We start from the raw sequence: 19910 nt of genomic DNA, 5'->3' as shown, positions 1-19910 counted from the left end.
TCACTAAATCTACTGGATGTTCTCTTTCTTTTCTCTTGGATCTGTGCTATGTTGTGTAAATGCTGAAAGTTCCATCTGTGGCTCCATTATAAAGAAATGCCTTCATCACTTAATTATAGCACTTAAACCTCTATGATTTCTTCTTTGGTCATGTGAATTAATTTAGAGAGAAAATTCAACAGCAGATATTAAGTGATTGTTTTGGCTATCAAAAATACATTTGAGATAGAAGTATGCTGGCTCAAACAGCTCTCAAATAAGATCAATTTTAAAACTATGGCTTTAAGAAACTTGCTAGAATTAATGCACTCAAGCTTTGGAAACAGATGAAATTTTGTGCAATTCTGCTGTCAAGAAGGTAAGTCTGTACAGGATCAGTGATATCTAAGAATGATTAATGTGTCTCAAGAGATCAAAATGTTCTAGTTGCCAAAGTTGGCAGTAATTACAACTTCTTGTGACTCTAGTCTTTGTCAAAGCATAAGCAGAGTGATATACAGTTATCTACTGCTGGTACAAGATACTTTTTTGGGGACATTTTAGAACTTCTTATCAGATTTTATCCTCCTGATGCTTCTGAATAAATGTCTATATTATAAATTCCACACCCCCCCCAGTACATTCTGCTTAACTACTTTTCCTCTCAGCAGCCTCATTTGAGCTAAATAACAACTCCTTGGTATGAATGAGAGAGATATTTCTTTCTTAGTTCATATGTGGATTGGAGCTCTAGAAAATAATGTCTTAAATGCATATTTAGAGCTTGAAATGAAGAGTTGGGAAGAGAAAGCAGGGATGGAATAAGAAAGTAGAGAAATAACTTATCTACAGTGCAGGAAAAAAAAATCCACAACAATGAAGAATCTGTAGGACACAGAGAAGTACTTTGTGAAGCACAGTAAAGCCCTAGGTTCTTTTCCAGCTCTCATGACCTTATGTCCAAAAGCATACAGTCAGCTCTTGTATTAAATTCATTACTTTTATACTGGGAATAAATCTCACATGAGCTAATACACCCTGCTTCTCAATATGAAGAGACTTCAAAGAGCAGCAGGTGCAAGTCCCCTGGTAATTCTGATCATCTAATGTTTATTGTGTGCCTTGAGCAAGCTGAAAAGATCTTGTAAGGTATGCAGAAGTACAAATCAGAAATATTATTAAATGTTTCTGGATGATCTAGAAAATGCTACTGGTAAGCTGGATGTTAGGAGGAAGTTCTTCCCAGAGAGAGTGATTGGCATTGGAATGGGCTGCCCAGAGAGGTGGTGGAGTCACCATCCTTGGAGGTGTTCAAGCAAAGCCTGGCTGAGGCACTTAGTGCCATGGTCTAGTTGACTGGCTAGGGCTGGGTGCTGGGTTGGACTGGATGATCTTGGAGGTCTCTTCCAACCTGATTATTCTCCATCAAAGTAAGTATACTAAGTGTAAAATTATAAAATCAATATGGGTTCAAAGAAATATCTCAATATTGCAGTAAAATCTGACTCATGACAACAGTCAATGTAAAAGATTTGTGTTATCCAGGTTTGGAAAAAAAGCTTGATAACTATACCAGCTCCAAAACTAACTGTAAGGGAGAAATCATAATGGAAATTAATCAGTTTGGTGCAGTCTGTTCCTGACTCAGTGTTACTCAGTTTGTCTATTGGTAACCTAGAAACACATAATAAAATAATTTGTTATGAAATTTCCATATGACATGATTATTGACTTGATAAATAATATATAGAGAGTTCTGTATCACTCAGTAATCTGAATTAATTTCAAAACTTCATGCATTTTAATGCTAACATATGCAAGATAGCACATCTAGGAACACAGAAAGTAGGTCACACTCAAGATAGAAAATTGCTTCTTGGAAAGCCTACATCTATGAAAGCCTTTGGGGTCTGGTGAGTAACCAACCAAACCTGAGCTCTCACTGTAATATAGTGACTAAGACTAATGTAGTTCTTAACTATATAAGGTGAAGACAAAAAAAGATAGACTACAGATATCATATTACATCTGTAGGGTATTACTGACACCCTTGCTAGAATATTATGTCCAATCAAAAGGCATACACCTCAGGGATGGAAAGTTTCTGAAACATAACAAGCAACACAGCAAAGCTTCACAAACAAATCTCAGTCTGGTTAATTTGTAGAAGTTAATCATCATCTGCAAGTAACCCCTCCTTATAGCCCAGATTTATCTTCCATTTAATCTTGATCTGTCTGCAGGTGTATTTCAACATGAAAGGCAGCCTTCATCTATCCAAAAGGTGGACAAAAAAAAATCAGCGTCTACACACTACTAAACACAGAAACAAGGTACATATTTTTAAAGCAAGACAACAACAAAAGGACTTGCCCAAAGATGTGTTGAGTTCTACATTATTTTCTCTCATGATATTAGAGTGGATACCAGTTTAAAAACATGATCCAGTTTAATCAGAAGTATGGGATATAGAAAATTGAAGACAAAGAATTATAGTCTTTTTGAAACAAGAAATCAGATGGAATGACAAGAGGCAGCTGGGAACATGCCAGTAAGATGATTTTTTATTGGAAAAGTTATTTCAGCAAACTAGTTGAAGTCACAGACTTAGAGTGAGGCCTTGGCTTTGCACCATTGTATGTGACCATGAAAAAGATGGGAGTTCCTGCGAGGAAATAAGTATGTTCATTCAGTTAATAGCATTGTTTGCCTCTGACCTTTCTTTATGAGTGTCTCAAGTTCAAGATGTTCATAATTTGTCTTGTTTCATCTCACTTTCTTTAGTGCTGTAGGTGACATCGCATTCAGGAATATAATTTTGGCTTCATTTTGATTCTAAGGGTTTGATATCCACATCCTGAAAACCAAAGTTTGTTTAGTTCTGCATTCTTTGACATAATGTCTCTAATATCCAGTCCTTATTTTCTCTGCTCTTGATATAATGGAAATGTTTAATTTGTCAGCAACAGGGCAGAAGGTGCTCTCCCAGCCTTCTGTTTTAGCCATCTCTTCTCTCTTTCTATTTCTGAATTTGCTTCTCTTTCACACTGCACTAAGACACAGTGCATTAAGTTCTAGTTCGACATTGAAAAATCTAATCCTTCTTACAGTCAGCTGATGCTATCAGCATTCGTTTTTCATTTCTTACATTTCAAATTAACTACCTTCACTCTTTCTGTTATGTATCTTCTTATATTTGGAAAGAGTGCCCAGTGAATCTCTCTAAAGCTATCCCATCATTTTGATTCAAACTCCTCCTCAGATCTCAATGCTCTTCTGTTTCTTTGCACTTCCCTTTCTTGACCTTTGTGAGGTTCCTGTCAGCCCATTTATCCAGCCTGTTAGAGTCCCCCTGGATTGCAGTGTGATTCCCTGGCATACAAGCCACTACTCCCTGTTTTGCATCACTGGCAAATTTGCCAAGCATACACTCTGGCCCATCAATCAGGCCATTAATGAAGATATTAAACAGGACTGGACCAACTACTGACCCCTAGGGCACACCACAACAAGACTTTGCTCTGCTGATCATCACTCTGTGGGCCTGACCGTTGGGTTAACATTCAGTCCAACTCACTGCCTTCTCATCCAGCCCGTACATCAACGGCTTCTCTATGAGGATTCTCTTGGAAACACTGTTAAAGGCCATGCTGAAGTCCAGATGGACAATATCCACTGATCTCCCCTTTTCTACCAGGCCCACTCACTTCTTTGTGTACAAGGTTATCACATTGGTAAAGCAAGACTTTCCCTCGGTGTAGCTATTTTGACTACTTCTGATGATTTTGTTGTCCTTAATGTGCCTGGAAATTTTTTATGGATTAGATGCTCCATCACCTTCCTAGGGATGGAGGTGAAGCTGACCAGCCTGTGGTTCCCTGAGTCTCTTTCTTTCCCTTCCTGAAGGAAGGAGTCACATTTGCTTTCCTCCAGGCTTTGGCCTCTTCTCCCAGTGGCCATGATCAATCAAAGATTATTGAGAGTGGTCTTGCAATGACATCTGACAGCTCCCTCAGAATTCATGGGTGCATCTTATCTGCTTGCAGAGGCCCTCATTCACTTGTCATCTGGTCATGTGTGCTAAAGCAGATCCCCACTATCACATCTTTTTTACCTGCCCTTGCTTGAATCCTAATCCTCATTTGGCTCCTAACCCATCCTCAGGCAGAGCTCCATGCAGTTCATCTGCTCTCTCACATAAAAGGCAACCCCTCTGCCTCATTTTCTCATTCTGTTCTTCCCAAAGGGCTTAATCTTCCATTGCAATGGTCTAGTCATAGGAGACATCCCACAATGTCCCTGTGATCCCAGCAAGATTGTAATTCTACAGGTGCACACTGATCTCTAACTCATCATTTTTACTCCTCATACTGCCTCCTTTAGCATGCAAGCACATCAGAGGCCGACCCCAACATTTCAGTTCCTAGAAAGGGTTTAGGGGATTACGTTGTACACAGAGTTATAATATTTTTTTTGGCATAACATAATAAATTCGAGCAGAAATGAGTAAAGAATGGTGCATTACAATGATTGAACACAATTAACTGTATCAGTGAGCTAGAACACAACAGTCTATATAAAACCCATAAATATTTCAAACATGAACAATGTCTTCTTTGTTTGTTTACCTGAAATTAGAACCTAATGTTGGCAATTCCCTTTGGAATAAGAAGTAATTACTTAAGATGCAGGCACCTTGATTTAAAATCGATCCAACCCAACTCATCAAACAAAACCAAGTCAGTAGAAATCCCAGCAGCTGCCGCCTCAGAAAACCAGCATGTGGCGCTGTCTCCTGTGGAAAAACAGCCCAGATTTCCTCCACGCTCCTCTTTAAGAGCCAGACTCTTCCGAAGCACAGGCAGGAAAATAATCCCCGTGTTTTTAAAGTAAGACAAATGTTCTGCACTTGCAATACATTATTGGTACGAATTCTTCTGTTTCTAACGTGAAAAGCTTATTTAATGCCATTTATTGACACACACACACAAATAAATGGAACAACGCTTTCGAATGTGTCCGTGTCCTTATTTATGCAGTTATTATGATCTTTAAAGATTGGGTGGATTGTACATATCGTTTATTTCCAAGTGTTTGTATTCTCTAACTGATTTATAAGCCTCTGTAGTGTGAGTGCATTTACAAAACCGTGTATTTTGTCTTTCAGTCTATGTGATATTTAGGCTACAGTGGGTTTTAATTACCTACTCAATTCTTGAGCTACTCAGCCTGTTTCTTAATCTCCATGTAAGGGAACAGGACCTGTGTGAATACAGTTTTACTGGAACTGAACAGCCAGTCTTTTGTGTGCTAACCAAGTCAGCCCTCACTAAAAAGGAATTCAGAGACTATGCTGATGATCTCTCTAACCATGACCTTTCAAACAAAAGCAACTGAGTAAACTGTGTGTTCACGAGCATTTTAATTATTAAGGGATCTGTGTCCTTTGCTACCAGACTTTATAAAACAAAAGAAGCAGGATTTGTACCCTTCTCCTTAAAGCTAGAGTTTATAATGTGCAACATAAATTACATTAGTACTGACATGGCAGGTATATATCTAAAGAACCATCTGTCCTCTCTAGATTTTTGTTTGATTTACAGAGAGTGACATGCTTTTTTTCAGGCAGTAATCTGTTAAAACATGGCAAAAGTTGAAAGCATTTGGTGTACCTGTAAACACTGTGAATCAGTGAAGCAATTTTCTTTTCCTGACTCAAGGCAAAAAGTTGCAAAATTTTTAGTCAAAGCTTAGGAAAATTTAGCTGAAAGTTAGTCAGATAGAAACTAGCAAGTCCTGAACTTAATATGGAGGCCTGAGCAGACTCACCACTACTTGTCACAATATTCCTAGATCTATGCATTTGTTTCTGTTGTTCTGTACTGTGGTTGTTTATATAAACAGAGATGCTGGATTAGGTGAAATAATTGGTTCTCTTGTGGTGAGAAATCGCTCAGAATTAGGAAGAGCATTCCTGAGTCACTAATGACCTCTGCTTACTGCAAGAGGCAGCTCAAGCTCCAAAAACGAGAATGACTTCTAGAGGTGCAGCTGAGACAGTCGTGTCTGAGACACTTCCAAAACGGCAGTTGGAGTTTGCTGGCAACTTCTGTGACAGGATGTGGCAAGTGACCTCATCTTCTGGCTACTAGGCTACTTCAAACATCTAAGGGCATAAACTGTCATCTCACTTTGTTAACACTTGCAAGAAAAGGATCTACCTTACTGGCTTCTTTCAAGTGAATATTTATGGTCAGTTGACAAGAGACACTACATAATGCAAAGTAATACCTAAATTAAAATGTCTGGTTTCCTAGTATATTTGTACATTGCCAGTACTTGTGACAAGGACTCTTCTCTTTTTATTCTATGCCTTTTGAAATAAGGCAGCAAAATTACTACTAGAATCTAAAGCTAGAATTTAACTACTGATATATTAGTGTGGATTTTACACATCTTTATGTACTTTTTCATGTATCTGCATGCATATATGTGTGTGTGCTAGGGAATGTCTATGTGTAAAAATAATGACATTGGGGTATATGCTTTATTTCACATTTGTGTACATAAGAACATACATAAAGGGAGGATTTATAGCCATATAAAATGAGTACAAGCCAGAGTGGGGGAAGACCTTGCTGTCTTTGGGGGAGATTTTAGGTGACTTTCCTAATGAGTGCTTAACTTATGATAAAACTTGTTCCAATAGAGCCCTGCAGTCTGTTTAATATAGGGTTTGATAGCCAAATTAAAGTACTACTTATTGTAGTAATTAATCATAGAATCATAGAATCAACCAGGTTGGAAGAGACCTCCAAGATCATCCAGTCCAACCTATCACCCAGCCCTATCCAGTCAACTAGACCATGGCACTAAGTGCCTCATCCAGTCTTTTCTTGAAGACCCCCAGGGACGGTGCCTCCACCACCTCCCTGGGCAGCCCATTCCAATGGGAAATCACTCTCTCTGTGAAGAACTTCTTCCTAATATCCAGCCTATACCTACCCTGGCACAACTTGAGACTGTGTCCCCTTGTTCTATTGCTGGTTGCCTGGGAGAAGAGGCCACCCCCCACCTGGCTACAATGCCCCTTCAGGTAGTTAATATCGTATTAACACTTGACGTAGCCTAAAGACTACTTGTTTCAGCTCACACAACCTTGGGATTTTCAAGTTCAGGAGGCTCAATCCACAGGCACCAGTGACGAAAGAGCCACTTAGCCTTTCTAGTGGCACATACTTAGAACGGGAGGAGTTCATACAACGCACGCACAGAGAGGAATGCGGTACGTAACCTGTATGCTGCATATATATTGCTGCATGTGCTTGCAGCCCTGAAGGTACAGAGAGAAGGGATGTTAGGATGATGTATGTATTGTATGGTAGCCATTTTAAAGCTCAAGGCGGTGTTCTGATTTTGCAGCTATTACCCAGAGGTATTTGGGCTAATGACTTATAGATTTTCATTTTTAAATAACTCTTCAGAGCAGCCTTTATGGGACAAAGGCTCACCACAGTGCTTCACTGTGAGAAACCAAAAAAAGTGATTTCCATATATTTTTGCCTCGGTTTTTTTTTCTAACAAATCAGGAGAAATAAAAGAAATTAACAGAGGAGCTTTAAGGATCTGCCTCGCAGCAGGGCTGCTGACAGAAAGCCACCAGAGGGCTGCGCCAGCCTCCCCGGGCCCACAGCGCGGTGTGCCTGGGCCGAGCCGGGCCGCCGCGGCCGGCCGTGTGCGGACAGCGAGCCGAACTCGACACCGCTGGGTGCCAGCCCCAACACCGCTGAGTGCCAGCCCCGCGCTAAGGGCCAGGAGAGCCGGGCGTGGGCCTCGCTCCCCCGGTGTCCAGCTCTGCGGTAGCAGACTCCCTATCCGCCCGCCTGTGCTTGAGGACAGGCCGAGCGGCGATGCCGACCCCTGCACGCCCCGATGCCCCACAGGCGGCGGCAGGCTGCAAGCACCCCGACTGCGAGCGCTGGCCCCGCCGCGCCGACCTGCCCCCGGCCACACTGCCCGCCCGCCCCGCCGCTGGCTCTCTGCGCAGCCAATGGCGTGGCCGCTGTCAGCCTTGGCCCGCCCGCCGCCGGGCGGGGGAGGGCTGTGGGCCGGGGCGGGCGGGAGGAAAGTGGGGGTGAGGGGAGTTGAATGATTGAACTTTCTTGTGTAGTTTCTGCGCCGCGGAGGTGTCTTCCCTCAGCTCAGCCCGGCACTAGTCCGGCAAGCGGGAGCTTAGCCCGGCGCCTGCTGTCCCCTGCGGCGCCCGGTTGCCCCTCTGCCGTCCTCTCCCGCAGAGCGATGGTGTGGAGGGTGCCCGGCGCGTCGCTCGCCCTGCTCCTCTGGGTAACAGCTGCCTGCGGCAGCTCCGCTGGGCCGGGGGCTGGTGTCGCCACTGCTGCTGCCCGCAAGCAGGACGAGGCTTTTTCCACTGCCAGATGCACTGCCAGGTGCCTGAGCCTCCAGATAACCCGCATCTCCGCCTTCTTCAAGCATTTCCAGGTAAGGGCATGGCGCCGCGCAGGGGCGCCCCGCCGCCGTCCCGCTGTCGCCGCTTGGCTCAGTCGGCGGGTGGCCGTCGCTCGGCTCCGGCTGAGCGGGCGCAGGGTGGCGCGGAGAGATCGGCCGCAGCCGGAGCGCTTCTTAGCAAACTTGGGGAGTTTCCGCAGGGGATGGCGAGTCTTGTTGCGAGCATCTGGAGGCGGCAGACAGGTGGGCACGGCCTCGCAGCAGCGTCTACACCCGTCGCTGCGTGTGGCTGGCGGCCGGGCTTCACACGTGGCTGGTCGCCGGGAGGAGGCGGCGGATTTGGGGAGTCCCAGAACGCCGTGCCTCACCACACGCTTGTTAGCTGCTCGCCAGCCGGCTGAGCTGAGTCCGCAGCCGGGTGAGGTAGGGGCACCTCTCTGCCTCGGCTCCTGGCAGGTTCTCGATGCGCCCTGCCGCTGACTGTAGCGCAGTGGGACGGGTCCTAGCTGCTGCCTCCGTTGATGTCTGAGGCTATGGAGCCGACGGAGCGTCCCCAGCTCTGTGCTCTGCGGCCGGGAGTGCGTTTGTGCTTCCGAGCGAGGGGTGGTGCTGAGGCGATGCCGCGGAGCTCCGCGTGCCTGCGGGTCGGGCAAGTCGTTGCGCCCTGCCACCCGCAGGTGGTTCGCTTCTCTAACCTGGTGGGAAAGTTCGAGCTTATTTTTGAAGAGCCGTGGTCCAGAACGTGTAACACTTGACTCTGACCTCTTGGAAAGTGAGGGTTAGGGGTGACGCTATTCTGAAACAGAAGGGCACATCCCTGGCTAAAAGGAGTGGGGAAATAGGCTTGAAGTGGCAGGACACTTAGGGGATATAAAATGAAATGAGGGAGAGTGACCCCCGAAAGGGACTGTGCTGGAATCAGTGTGGGTGATGGTGTAACAGCAGCGGGTGTCTGCCAGTCCTTCCCCGTTTTCCAGTTAGACACGCATCTCTTCTCCTTTCCCCACCTGTTCTACGTTGTGCAGAATATAGTGTTGAAACCGTGTCCGCTCCATCCAAATAAGAGAAGTCCTCCTGAACTGCCAGCTCTTGTTCCTCCCTAACCAACCCGGTGGGACGGGAACCACCTCCACCTTTAGGGATGGCACATTCCTGCAGCGCGCAGGGCACCGAACGGGGAGCGCGGCGCTCGCTTGCGGCTCTACTTTACTGTCCGTTAGAGATCGGCATCAGTCGGGCAAATGTTTGGGTCAAAGAAGCGTTCGAGGCTGAAGGTGCTGGCACAACGGGGCAGATGGGAGAGATACTGAAGGAGAACTTGGTTTAAAAATAAGTTTTCGTGTAAAAGAAAATGTTAATGTATTCGCTTCAACGGCGGCAGGAGGTGTTTGGTACTTGTAACTGGATTTGGGCCAAGGAGACCAAGGATGCACTCCGGGGGAGTGGGAAAGGGACCGCCTTGCCGCTGCCCTGCCCCCGACCCCGCTAGCAGCCCCGGCCTGGCGAGCTGCCCTGGTGCGGCGGGTGGGGCCGGGATCTGTTCCGTTCTCGGCAGGTTAACTTGTGAGGAGGGTGCCCATTAAAATAGTTCATTATCTGGGAGGAGGGATTAGTACTTTTTTATTGCTTTGTCAGGCAGTCGTAACTTACTTGCTTTATGGTTAGAGTGACTAAAGAGGCAGGCGAAAGCTCCCCCCCCCTCCCCTTTCTTTTTTTAATACACGTGTGGTTTTTTGGCAAGATTTCCGATGTAAAACTGCTGACAGAATGCACATTGCCAAGCAATAGTGATTACGTTTTAATTAGCCAGGGTGAAATAAGCGGCAAATTACTCAGAACTTGATAACTAGCTTTGTTTTTTCTTTTATAAGCACTTGAAAATCTTGGAGTTCTAACCCCAACCTGCTAAAGCATGGGGTAATTTATCTAAATTACCACAGATTAAACCCCTGCTAGACCTGAAACGATTATAATGTTTGGAAGATGAAGTGCTCTCGTTTATAAAAGTTAAGCTTTCCACTGTCTTTTAACAAGAGAAGGGAGGAGAGTTTCAGAGTACAGCAGGCATCCAATGTTCTCACAGGAGACTGATAGCACAGAGTGGACTGTAGGACATGCTGGTCTGGGCCCACGACAGCTAAAGGATATGATGTTGCTTTCATTCTTCTCTCTGCTTCTAACCCCTCCATTCTCCCTTTTTTTTTTCAACTGGTAGCAATTTCTAGAGTTCTTTTCATTTCAGAGATGCCCACTTATCTTGTAATCTGATTCAACCTTTGAAGCAAACTAAACACTAGCAGGTCCTGACTGGAGCAGGAGGAAACTCTAGTGTCTTCCAGCTAGGACAAGAATTGAAAGAAGACTGACCCACTTGCTTTCCAGCACGAATTAGATACAGCCTCAGAGGTGGGGCCCAGGGAAACAGCACCGATTGGTCTCGCCAGTGCTTCAGAGATACCTAGTTTCACTTAGTCAATGGCACTAAAGCCACATCACTAATGACATTTCAGAGGGAATGAGGCAATAGGAAATGGGGCTAATTCACTATCTCCTGGCTCCCTTGTTTGAATGTTAACCAATATTTTTCAAATCTCAGAAATGCTGATGAGAGATATTTTCATTCTCCCCCTCCCCTCGAATTTTCACTCACTTCTCTTTACCATCTCTATTTATAAAATGGTCGAAAGAGTAGTTCTAAACCTATTTTAAAGGCATTATCAGTAAGAAGTTATTTTGACTGATGCACAGATTAAATATTTTACCTGTTGTTTTTTGTTTGTTTGGGTTTTTTTGTTTGTTGTTTGTTTGTTTTCCTCCATGTAGACAACCGATGTGAGCTAGAAGAGCAATTAATCACCTGAATCTCTGATATGCAGAATTCCTGTTGAAGGGGCATGGAGGTTTTTTGTTATAAAATTCCTATCTCCAGGAGATTTTTTTTTCCAGTTTGGGGGTGTTGAGGAATTCTAAGTAGAGATTACACCAAAAGACTGTGGTGTCAGTAAGAGAGTAATTGAACCACATGGATCTTAGAGTCTGATGAAATATGCAGGTTTTATATATCTATAGCCTGTTCACAGGCCAAAAAAATCTTACAGAGAACATGCTGTCACAAAATTCTTTCATAAAAAAGGCAAACAGAAAATGTAAGCAGAATTGGGACATAGTGGTTTCTTCTTTTATGTAACAGCATATCAATTGCATACTCATCCACAGTAGAGAATGGCATTTGATCTATGGATGAAGGGATGCCAGCATATCTCTTCTGCCTTCCTGGACCATGTGCAGTGTGGTGCTTTAGCTTCCTTTGGACTTTTGCAGATATGGAAAAGCATTTTTATCCTACCTGTGTAACTTGGGCTGCTGGACAGCACTGAATTGACCTGTTACCAGAAAGAGTAGGACATTTCTCTAGCCTAGCGTTTAGATTACTCTTAGCTATTTTGGTTGTTGAGACCAAGATATTACAGTAACAGCAGCATAACATGTATGAAGAAGTAATTGGAGCATTCATTGGAACCTGTCCATGATCCTGCGTCACTACACTGGCAAGTAGAACAGAGTTACTACTGATATGCTTTGTTTCTGGCAACCTGAATAGAGGACAGTAGCAAGAGTGTTCTTCTGCAACCAAGAGCAAACAGTCAAGTGACCTTCCTGAGGTAGAGCAGAGGCACTTTTGAACCTGACAGTCTTGTATATTATCATGAGTGTTGTACCTGTTTGGCTGTTGTCTAAAAGAGCATACCTCTGTGTTAGCTAGCTGTCCTTGTAAGATGGTAAGGGTGATTCCTACTCTAGTCTGGAATGAAAGGAAGAGCTCAGGTGCTGGGCTCCACAAGACTATGAATGCTGTGTGGAAGAAGTCCTGTTGTCTTAGGGAACAAGGTTCTAAAGAAAAAAGACGTCTTCATATACATTGTTTCCTGTGACATTTTCTTAATTAAGTCACTTCTCTTCTCAGTGTTTTACCTGATACACAGAAGAATGTTATGAATTCTCATTTGATGTACCCAAAGTTTGTGAATCTTGTTTTATAGTAAACTAGTACAGTAGGTAACGCTCAGGAAGGTGAAGTCACAGTCACTGCACAAGCTTTGGATTCCTAAAGAGTACAGCTATAAACAGGGACCTTGTATAGCAAAGAAGCTTAAATATGCAGATTAATTTAGCTAGAGCTTTTCTGTATAACTTGCCTGTTTTAGTGGAATGAGACTAAATTCCTTACATTGCTGTCTATGGGTGTTGCCTTTCCCATGTGTGATACTAGTTGCATCCTACTTCCATTCTGGGGGAGCAGGAGCAGCAGTAACTTTTACTGTTCTGTTTTCCAGTTGAGTGCAAATGCATTTTGACTTTTAACCTCTACTGTCAGCTACCTGAGTCGTGTTCAGAAAACAGCAAGATTAAAAGTTTTCTATGTGAAAAAGAGCTTAAACACCAGTGAAAACACATAGGCTAGAAAGGGTACAGCATAAAAATGTTACAGAAAGCAAGTGGTGTTTACTTGGACCTGCGAACTCATGGATCTTTTTTCTTAGCTACTGTCAGTTACAGGCCTCTCAAGTGTCTTTCTGCTTACCAAACTGGACTTCTTACTTTTTACCAAACTTGACAAGTTTAGTGAGGTAGCAGAGATGTCAATTCTGTTTAATGGGCCAGAAAGTGGTTGTAGAATGTGTCGTGGAATGTGAAAATGGAAATAGCTTGCGTTTGTGGGTAGTTGCCCAACTAATTGTCTGTGTTTGTGGTATGGACTCAAAAGAACAGAGAGACACAGAGAGGGAGAGAGAGAGGCCAGAACCACATGCTCACAGACTGACAGAGTACTGGAGACTGGACAGCGGCTCTTGGCAATCTGCTTCGCATGTTCAGCTGCCCTCACAGTAGGAAAAAAACCCTTCTTTTCATATAATCAGACAATTTCTTGGACTTCAGTTTTTGCTTATTGCCTCACATGCTACTACTGGACATTACTGAGAAGTGTCTGACTTGGTCATCTTTAATCCCTCCCATCAGATTAAAAAACAATGTTGAGGACTCTTTGATCTTTTTCTGTGTCACGTTAAACAATCCCAGTTCTTTTGGCCTTTTCTGATGTGAAAGATGCTCCAATTCTTTTGCTGGACTTGTTCCACTAAGTCCATGTCTCTGTGTGATGGAGAGCCTAGTGCTAGACATAGCATTACACATATGGAGAAGTGACTAGAACAGAGAATAGGAGTAGTTACATTTTAAGGTTATAATGTTGAACTAAATTCTAAATTAATTTTCATTATTTACCTTTCCTTACAATAGTTTACATACAAAATGTTGTGATTATCAGTGCATTAAAAACAAAATGCTGGATAAAATCAGATTCCTCCCACAGTATTTGCAGATATTGGTACATCTAACTGTACTTTAAGTTGTTTGGTGTCTTTTTTTTCGGGGGGGGGCAGGGGGTTTGGTTTGGTTTTGTGTGTTTTGTTTGTGGTGTTTTGGGTTTTTTTTTGGGTAGTCTTCAGTGGCACACTGAAGAAAGTCCAGATGTATTGGGATGTATACATGTGGTGTGACACAGAATTGTCATTGCTGCTTGAATAGGCTCATGAGTGATTGCTCAAACTCAATAAGATTGGTGCTGTCTAAAAATGTACCAGTCACAGCATGGATGAATTTGGTCACATAAGGGTTTTCTAAATCATACTTAAAATAACTTATTTGAATAGTAGATGATTTCAAGTTGAAACTTTTTATACAGTGTAGGTATCCCTCAAGCAATAAGCAAATTTTGTGGTGTATGAAAGGAAATTACTGACAGATAACCCCTCTTAAATATTGCTTAGTATAAATCTAATAGTAATGTAAAATAATTAATACTTGGGAATTAGCACAAAGTTAACTAAAGGTAACCCAAAGTGGTGTTTGAAAGGATGGAAAAATACTTTTTATGCTAATAGATCTAGATGTTGCATAGTGTTTAACAGATGTGAGAAGAAATAATAAAGGCCTTTAAAATTTTCTTGTATTGAGTGACTGATAACTATACAGTGATAGGAGATTGCTTACACTGCTACAAATGACTTGTTGCCTGTGAGGACATATGAAGTTATTGAGGAATACCAGGCAATTCTTTAAAATAGATAATGAAAGGTCCCCAGATTTTATATCTGCAAGCAAGTAGTGTGTAAGTGATTGCCTCTAGATACCCAATACCAGATTTTACACACAAGTCACATAGCTAGTTATCTAAATGCCAGAAAATCCACCTTCACATTTCTTGTAACTCCAAAGTGATTTCACCTGTGAAAATCAGCAGTTTATTCCAGGCAGGAAAGCAGTAGGCTAGGCTGAAAGTCTAGGGTGTATGTGCTTCTATGCTCTGCTATAGAGAAGATGAAGATCATGAAGAAATCATTTATTATTGTAACTGTCTTGAATAATCTCAAAGCAGTAAATTACTTTCCATGAATCTTTTGAAATGATACGAAGTACTTTTGTAATGAGATATAGTGGTTATGTAGTGTGCTGTTCCCAGAAAGTTTCAGTTTCTGTGGATAAGTTGCCCAAGCACCAAATTTGTTTAGTTCTTTTGGAAAATGCTCAAAATCTTTTCTACGTGTTACTACTTAGGAAATGTGTGCCATCTGCTTGTGTTGTGTTTTCAGTACTCATCTCCTTTCCAAAAATAGTCCTTCTGTTAAATAATTCTGACTTTCATATGTCTTATAAAGCACACTGCTGTTAATTTCTTTACACAGATAAATTGAAACATTTGTCATTACTTCGTATTTTCTCAAAATGTGTTAAAATTTCCAATCCTTCTTCTGCCTTTGTTGTTCACGTGGCATGTGATACGAATAACTATACTGACATTTGATGTGGTCATCTTATTTGGATCTGCTGTTGTAAACAAGAGGTGCACAGATCTTCTAATATCAACTTATGTAAATTCTTGGAGATAAAATGTTCATTCTGAATCATGATGGTTTCATCCAATTGAAAGATTCCACCATATTGTGGGATTAAGCCACAGTTAGTCTTTGCCCTTTTATCCCCGTCTGATGTGAGCCTCTCTGATTTCAGTGGGAGTTATGTTCGCTTATAACCAAATGCAGACCTCTTTGGCATCAGTGAAGACTTGCATAGTTGATATGAGTGGATACAGAACTTGATCTGTTTCCTAGTGGCTTTGATTCTTCATGTTTGGGGCTTCAAACATGTGGCCATTGCTTTCCCAGATTCGTATGTTCTCGCTGTGCTTCAAGTGTGAGCTTTAAATACAAATCAGTTGAACTATATGAAAACCTAGGTGAATGATGAGCAATTGTATTGGACAATTAAGAGCTGCCAGGATGCTTTTCTTGTATTTTACTCATGGGTGCTCACATCTTAGTAAAAAAACAAAAAACTGTGCTATCTTACTCTTGTTCATAAAATTACTTTTAATATGGAATATGTGCCTGAAACCAAGCTCTGTGGTAAAGGGTTGGACTTGATGATCTGTGAGGTCTCTTCCAACCCTGATGATACTGTGATAAAACCAGGAGGAATGTTACTAACGTGTTTCAAAGCATACAAAGTTTGTGTACAGAAAATGTTGACAAAACAGTTTTAAGGTCATAGGAGTGTGCTGGGGAGGGGGAGGAGACATTGCTTTTGTAAAGCACTAGAAAACATTTGAAAGAAACACAGTGGGAACACTAAAATGTAAATTTTTTTTTCTCACTTGAACATATCCACTTACTACAGAGCTCACAAGGTTATAAGTTAGGTAGTGTTAATATTAAAACTGTTATTAAAACATTATTGTCTGCATATGGATTGTGTCTGTGATTAACTAGTGCTCAGAATGTATTTAGATGTATTTGGTTTAGTAAGTGTCCTGTAAGGAAAAAGACAAACCCAGTGCATTTCTGAGACAACACAAAAACCAGACTGATTTCCCAGATGCTGAACATTTGTCATTTTGCAAAGGGTAAACTTTTAAGTGTGAATGCTGAGTTTATATATATATATATATGCACAAATGGAGATTATTATTCACAAGCTGGTCTACATCTCCACTGGCTATTCCATGTGAATTTTAGCTTTCTGTGATCATCTGGATTTGATTACATAAGCAACTTCTGTAAACAGAAAAAGTGCTGTTATCTAGCTTCTATATTTTGAAAACCAAAAAGGCAATTGATGATCAAGTATCAAGAATGTTTCAGAAGAAAGACACATTTGTGTTGATATTAAGAATTTAATTCCTAGTGAAAGTAAACATTATGTCAAAAAAGCACTTGCCTAGGAGTTTACACCAAGAATCTTCATTTTTGACCTTTCTCACAGTTGAAGCTTATAAGGCCTTATATTTCAAAATCCTTTGAAGTCCATGAAAAGCCTTCTGTTGATTTCAGCTGGATCAGGTCCACGTATGAATACTAGGGCCATGCAGCCCTTGCCAACAAAGGAAGTTGTCAGCAAAGAAGGATGCTGTGAACTTGGTATCCCAACTCTAGTTGTATCTCTTTTTTTAGTCTTTTAATACCCAAGAGATCACAGGACATGAAGATGGAGAACTGGGGGTGTTGAAAGGTAAGTAGACCCTTTAAACTTGAAAGTAAATCATTGTTTCTTTCATCTCTGATTAAAAAGAATCACACATTCATTTCTGTGCACCAGAAAGAACATCAGATATCTTCAGATTTGGAAACTAACTACAGCCCAAAGTTTTTATCAAATATCCATTGACTTCTGTAAACTCTATTTCCACCAAATATGTCTATAGACTATCAAATATGTATGACATCAACCTTGTGTAAAAATATTGTATAGGAATATACCTGCATCTTTCACCAAAAAAGCAATGAAAACCCACCCAAACTCCTGTGCCTTATGTCTTTATGGACACTGCATATTCTGCTTTGGTTTGTTTGATTTTTATTTTTGTGTGTGTGTGTCTGTATGTTACATTATGTTCTGTTAAACCTAAAGTGACTTGAATCAAGCTTGAAGAGGAAGTGACTCCCCTGGTTAGCAGTTGAGGTTGCTGAAGTGGAGAAAACATGGCTCCAGAACTTACAGGAGAAGCAAAGAGAGAGAGACTTGGAAAGGAGAAAGGTGGAGATAGTGGCCTCCAGCAGGCATAAAATGCTGGGTAGATTAATTGTCTAGGAGTAGAGAGCACTGTAGATGTTACTATGACAAAATAAATTGAAACTAAGACTGGAAGCATAACACATTTAATGAGAATATGAAGAGTTGCTTGTAAATATTTTGTATTTCTGTTCTTTCTTCTTTCTTCTGCTTGATTTAAAAAGATTTTTTGTTTGTCTGTGGTTTAGAAAAGGTGTAGTTTGAAAATTCTTTTGTCTTCATTGGAAAGATCAATCACAGGTAAAGCCTCCAAGGAAATTCACCAAAAAGTTCTAGCTAGTTTGTGGACCTGTCATGTGTACCGATCATAGAATCACCGAATCAAGCAGGTTGGAAGAGACCTCCAAGATCATCCAGGTCAACCTAGCACCCAGCCCTAGCCAGTCAGCTAGACCATGGCACTAAGTGCCTCAGCCAGGCTTTTCTTGAACACCTCCAGGGATGGTGCCTCCACCACCTCCCTGGGCAGCCCATTCCAATGGCAATGCAGGTAAATAAGTATTACATTTGTTCTGGACCAGGGGTGCTCAAGTTTCTCAAGTGTGCAGCCTGTCCAGGTAATGCTACTGATCTGTGGATAGCTTGTTTTCACAATGTCCTATATCTTGTGATATAGGACATAGACCTATACAGGTTTAATAGTTAGCTGATAACGATTTGAAACTGTTGATGATCTCTTTGTACTACTGGAACATTCCAGTCAGGCCTTAGGGCATTTCTGAACCTAGAGACTGCAAATTCATTTCTTAACCTCATTTCCTGGAAGACCTTGGGTTTTGTTGGGTTTTAGTACATGGATGAACAGTGAGGCAACAAATAGTGGAACACTGAGGAAGAGGTGATAATGTTGGTAATAATGCATCATAATATCGTTATTGTCAAATTTTAATTCTTTTTTTTTTTTTCACCTCTCCAGAATTTATGTTCCTACACAGAAGCTAACTGAACAGGGCATCTCTTTCGCAGTTCCTTTTTTTTTTCCTTTTCTTTTTTTTTAAAATTTCCAATAAAGTGGTGATTGAAACTCATTTGAAAACAGTGAAATCACAGTACTGTGTTACCATGTAACTGCAGTTGGACAGTGATGGATCACATCATTACCCAAACCCATTTTTCTTAGTCACAAAGACTGTATAATATGTTGCCATTTGACTCATATGCAGCAATTTTGGGAAGGGAATTGGTACTAGGAGTGCTTGAGGGTCTCTTCCAGTTTGTGATTTCTTTGGGCTCTACTCGGAATGGAGAGATCATTCGAATTGGCTAAGCCTTAGTCTGTATCTGCAGTAGGTGAAAGGAGTATTTGGGGTTAGTCAAACTGACAGAAAGAGGTAAAAACCATCCAATTAATGATGCATGTATTACTCTTAGTAGCAGCTATGGGACATGTTTGTCAGAATAAATAAGGAAAGGTGATGTAGACTTTTGTAGCTAGCATCTTATTGTTAGACTTGCTCCTTGAGTTAAAAAATAGAATAAGCAGTGTGAATACAGGAGGCTATTTGTAAATTTCATGCATTTTCTGTCCATTCGATCCTAACTGACCATGGGAGTAAGCCTGCATTTGCTGCTAAATGTGCAGTATCTTGTAAAACATTTGGTTTAATCATAGGCATACACATACACATTTGAGCACCAGACAACAGCAAAGCTGTAATTAAAGTGGCGATAAATGTGCAACAGCAAAGTGTAATTATTCCAAGCCTTCTTATGGTGGTCAGAACCCTCCTTAAGTGGATTAAAAGTGTAGTAGTGTGGACTAACTTCCCCACCTTCTGTCTCCAGAGGTTTGAATGGGGTGTGAAACTTTTTTCCCTACATCCACCTTTGACTCCAGGAGGTTTGAATGAAGGAAGAAGTAGGCGAGAAGCTGTTCCTCCTACCCCTGTGGGCTTGAACGGGGAAGAGCAAATCGCACTCAGCTTATGTATGTGGCAACTGTACAGATTTGCTAGGTGGATCTTGAAGGGTGACAAGAAAGTGTCCTTGCTTTCAGACTGCCACATCCTGGCGTCCTGCTGGAAGGACCTGCGTCTACCGTGAACCGACACCATTCATAGGAACACTCTGAGCAGCTTAGCTTTTCCCTGTGCTGCTAAGGCATTGCCACTCCATGATCGTTGCCTTGTGGAAGCTGTGCCTGAGACACTTTGGTGGGTTTATTTGCATTGGACTCAATGTGGATCTATGACTGGAGTTTAGTTTGCAGTTCCAGACAGTGCCACAGAGGAGCCAAGGGACTATTTCCATTTTCTACTCCACCAATGTGAGTAGATCAGACTTTCCCCAGGACTTTGGGCTGCCTTTTTTTGTAAGTGAGGCAAGGCTATTTTGTAGCT

The 19910-nt window shown here is 41.9% G+C and overlaps 1 protein-coding gene across 1 annotated transcript in view; it reads left to right on the top strand.

Moving 5' to 3' along the window:
- Window positions 1-8123: 8123 nt before the first annotated feature.
- Window positions 8124-19910, top strand: part of ANOS1 (anosmin 1) — a 124594-nt gene continuing 112807 nt past the window's right edge. The window contains exon 1 of the mRNA XM_064143033.1: window positions 8124-8478. Coding sequence (XP_063999103.1) covers window positions 8128-8478 — 351 coding nt within the window. The 5' untranslated portion in view covers window positions 8124-8127. The remainder of the gene's footprint in view (window positions 8479-19910) is intronic.

Source organism: Pogoniulus pusillus, chromosome 5 (assembly GCF_015220805.1).
Source record: "Pogoniulus pusillus isolate bPogPus1 chromosome 5, bPogPus1.pri, whole genome shotgun sequence".
NCBI classification, from domain to species: domain Eukaryota; kingdom Metazoa; phylum Chordata; class Aves; order Piciformes; family Lybiidae; genus Pogoniulus; species Pogoniulus pusillus.
This window is presented reverse-complemented; position numbering and strand designations above follow the sequence as displayed.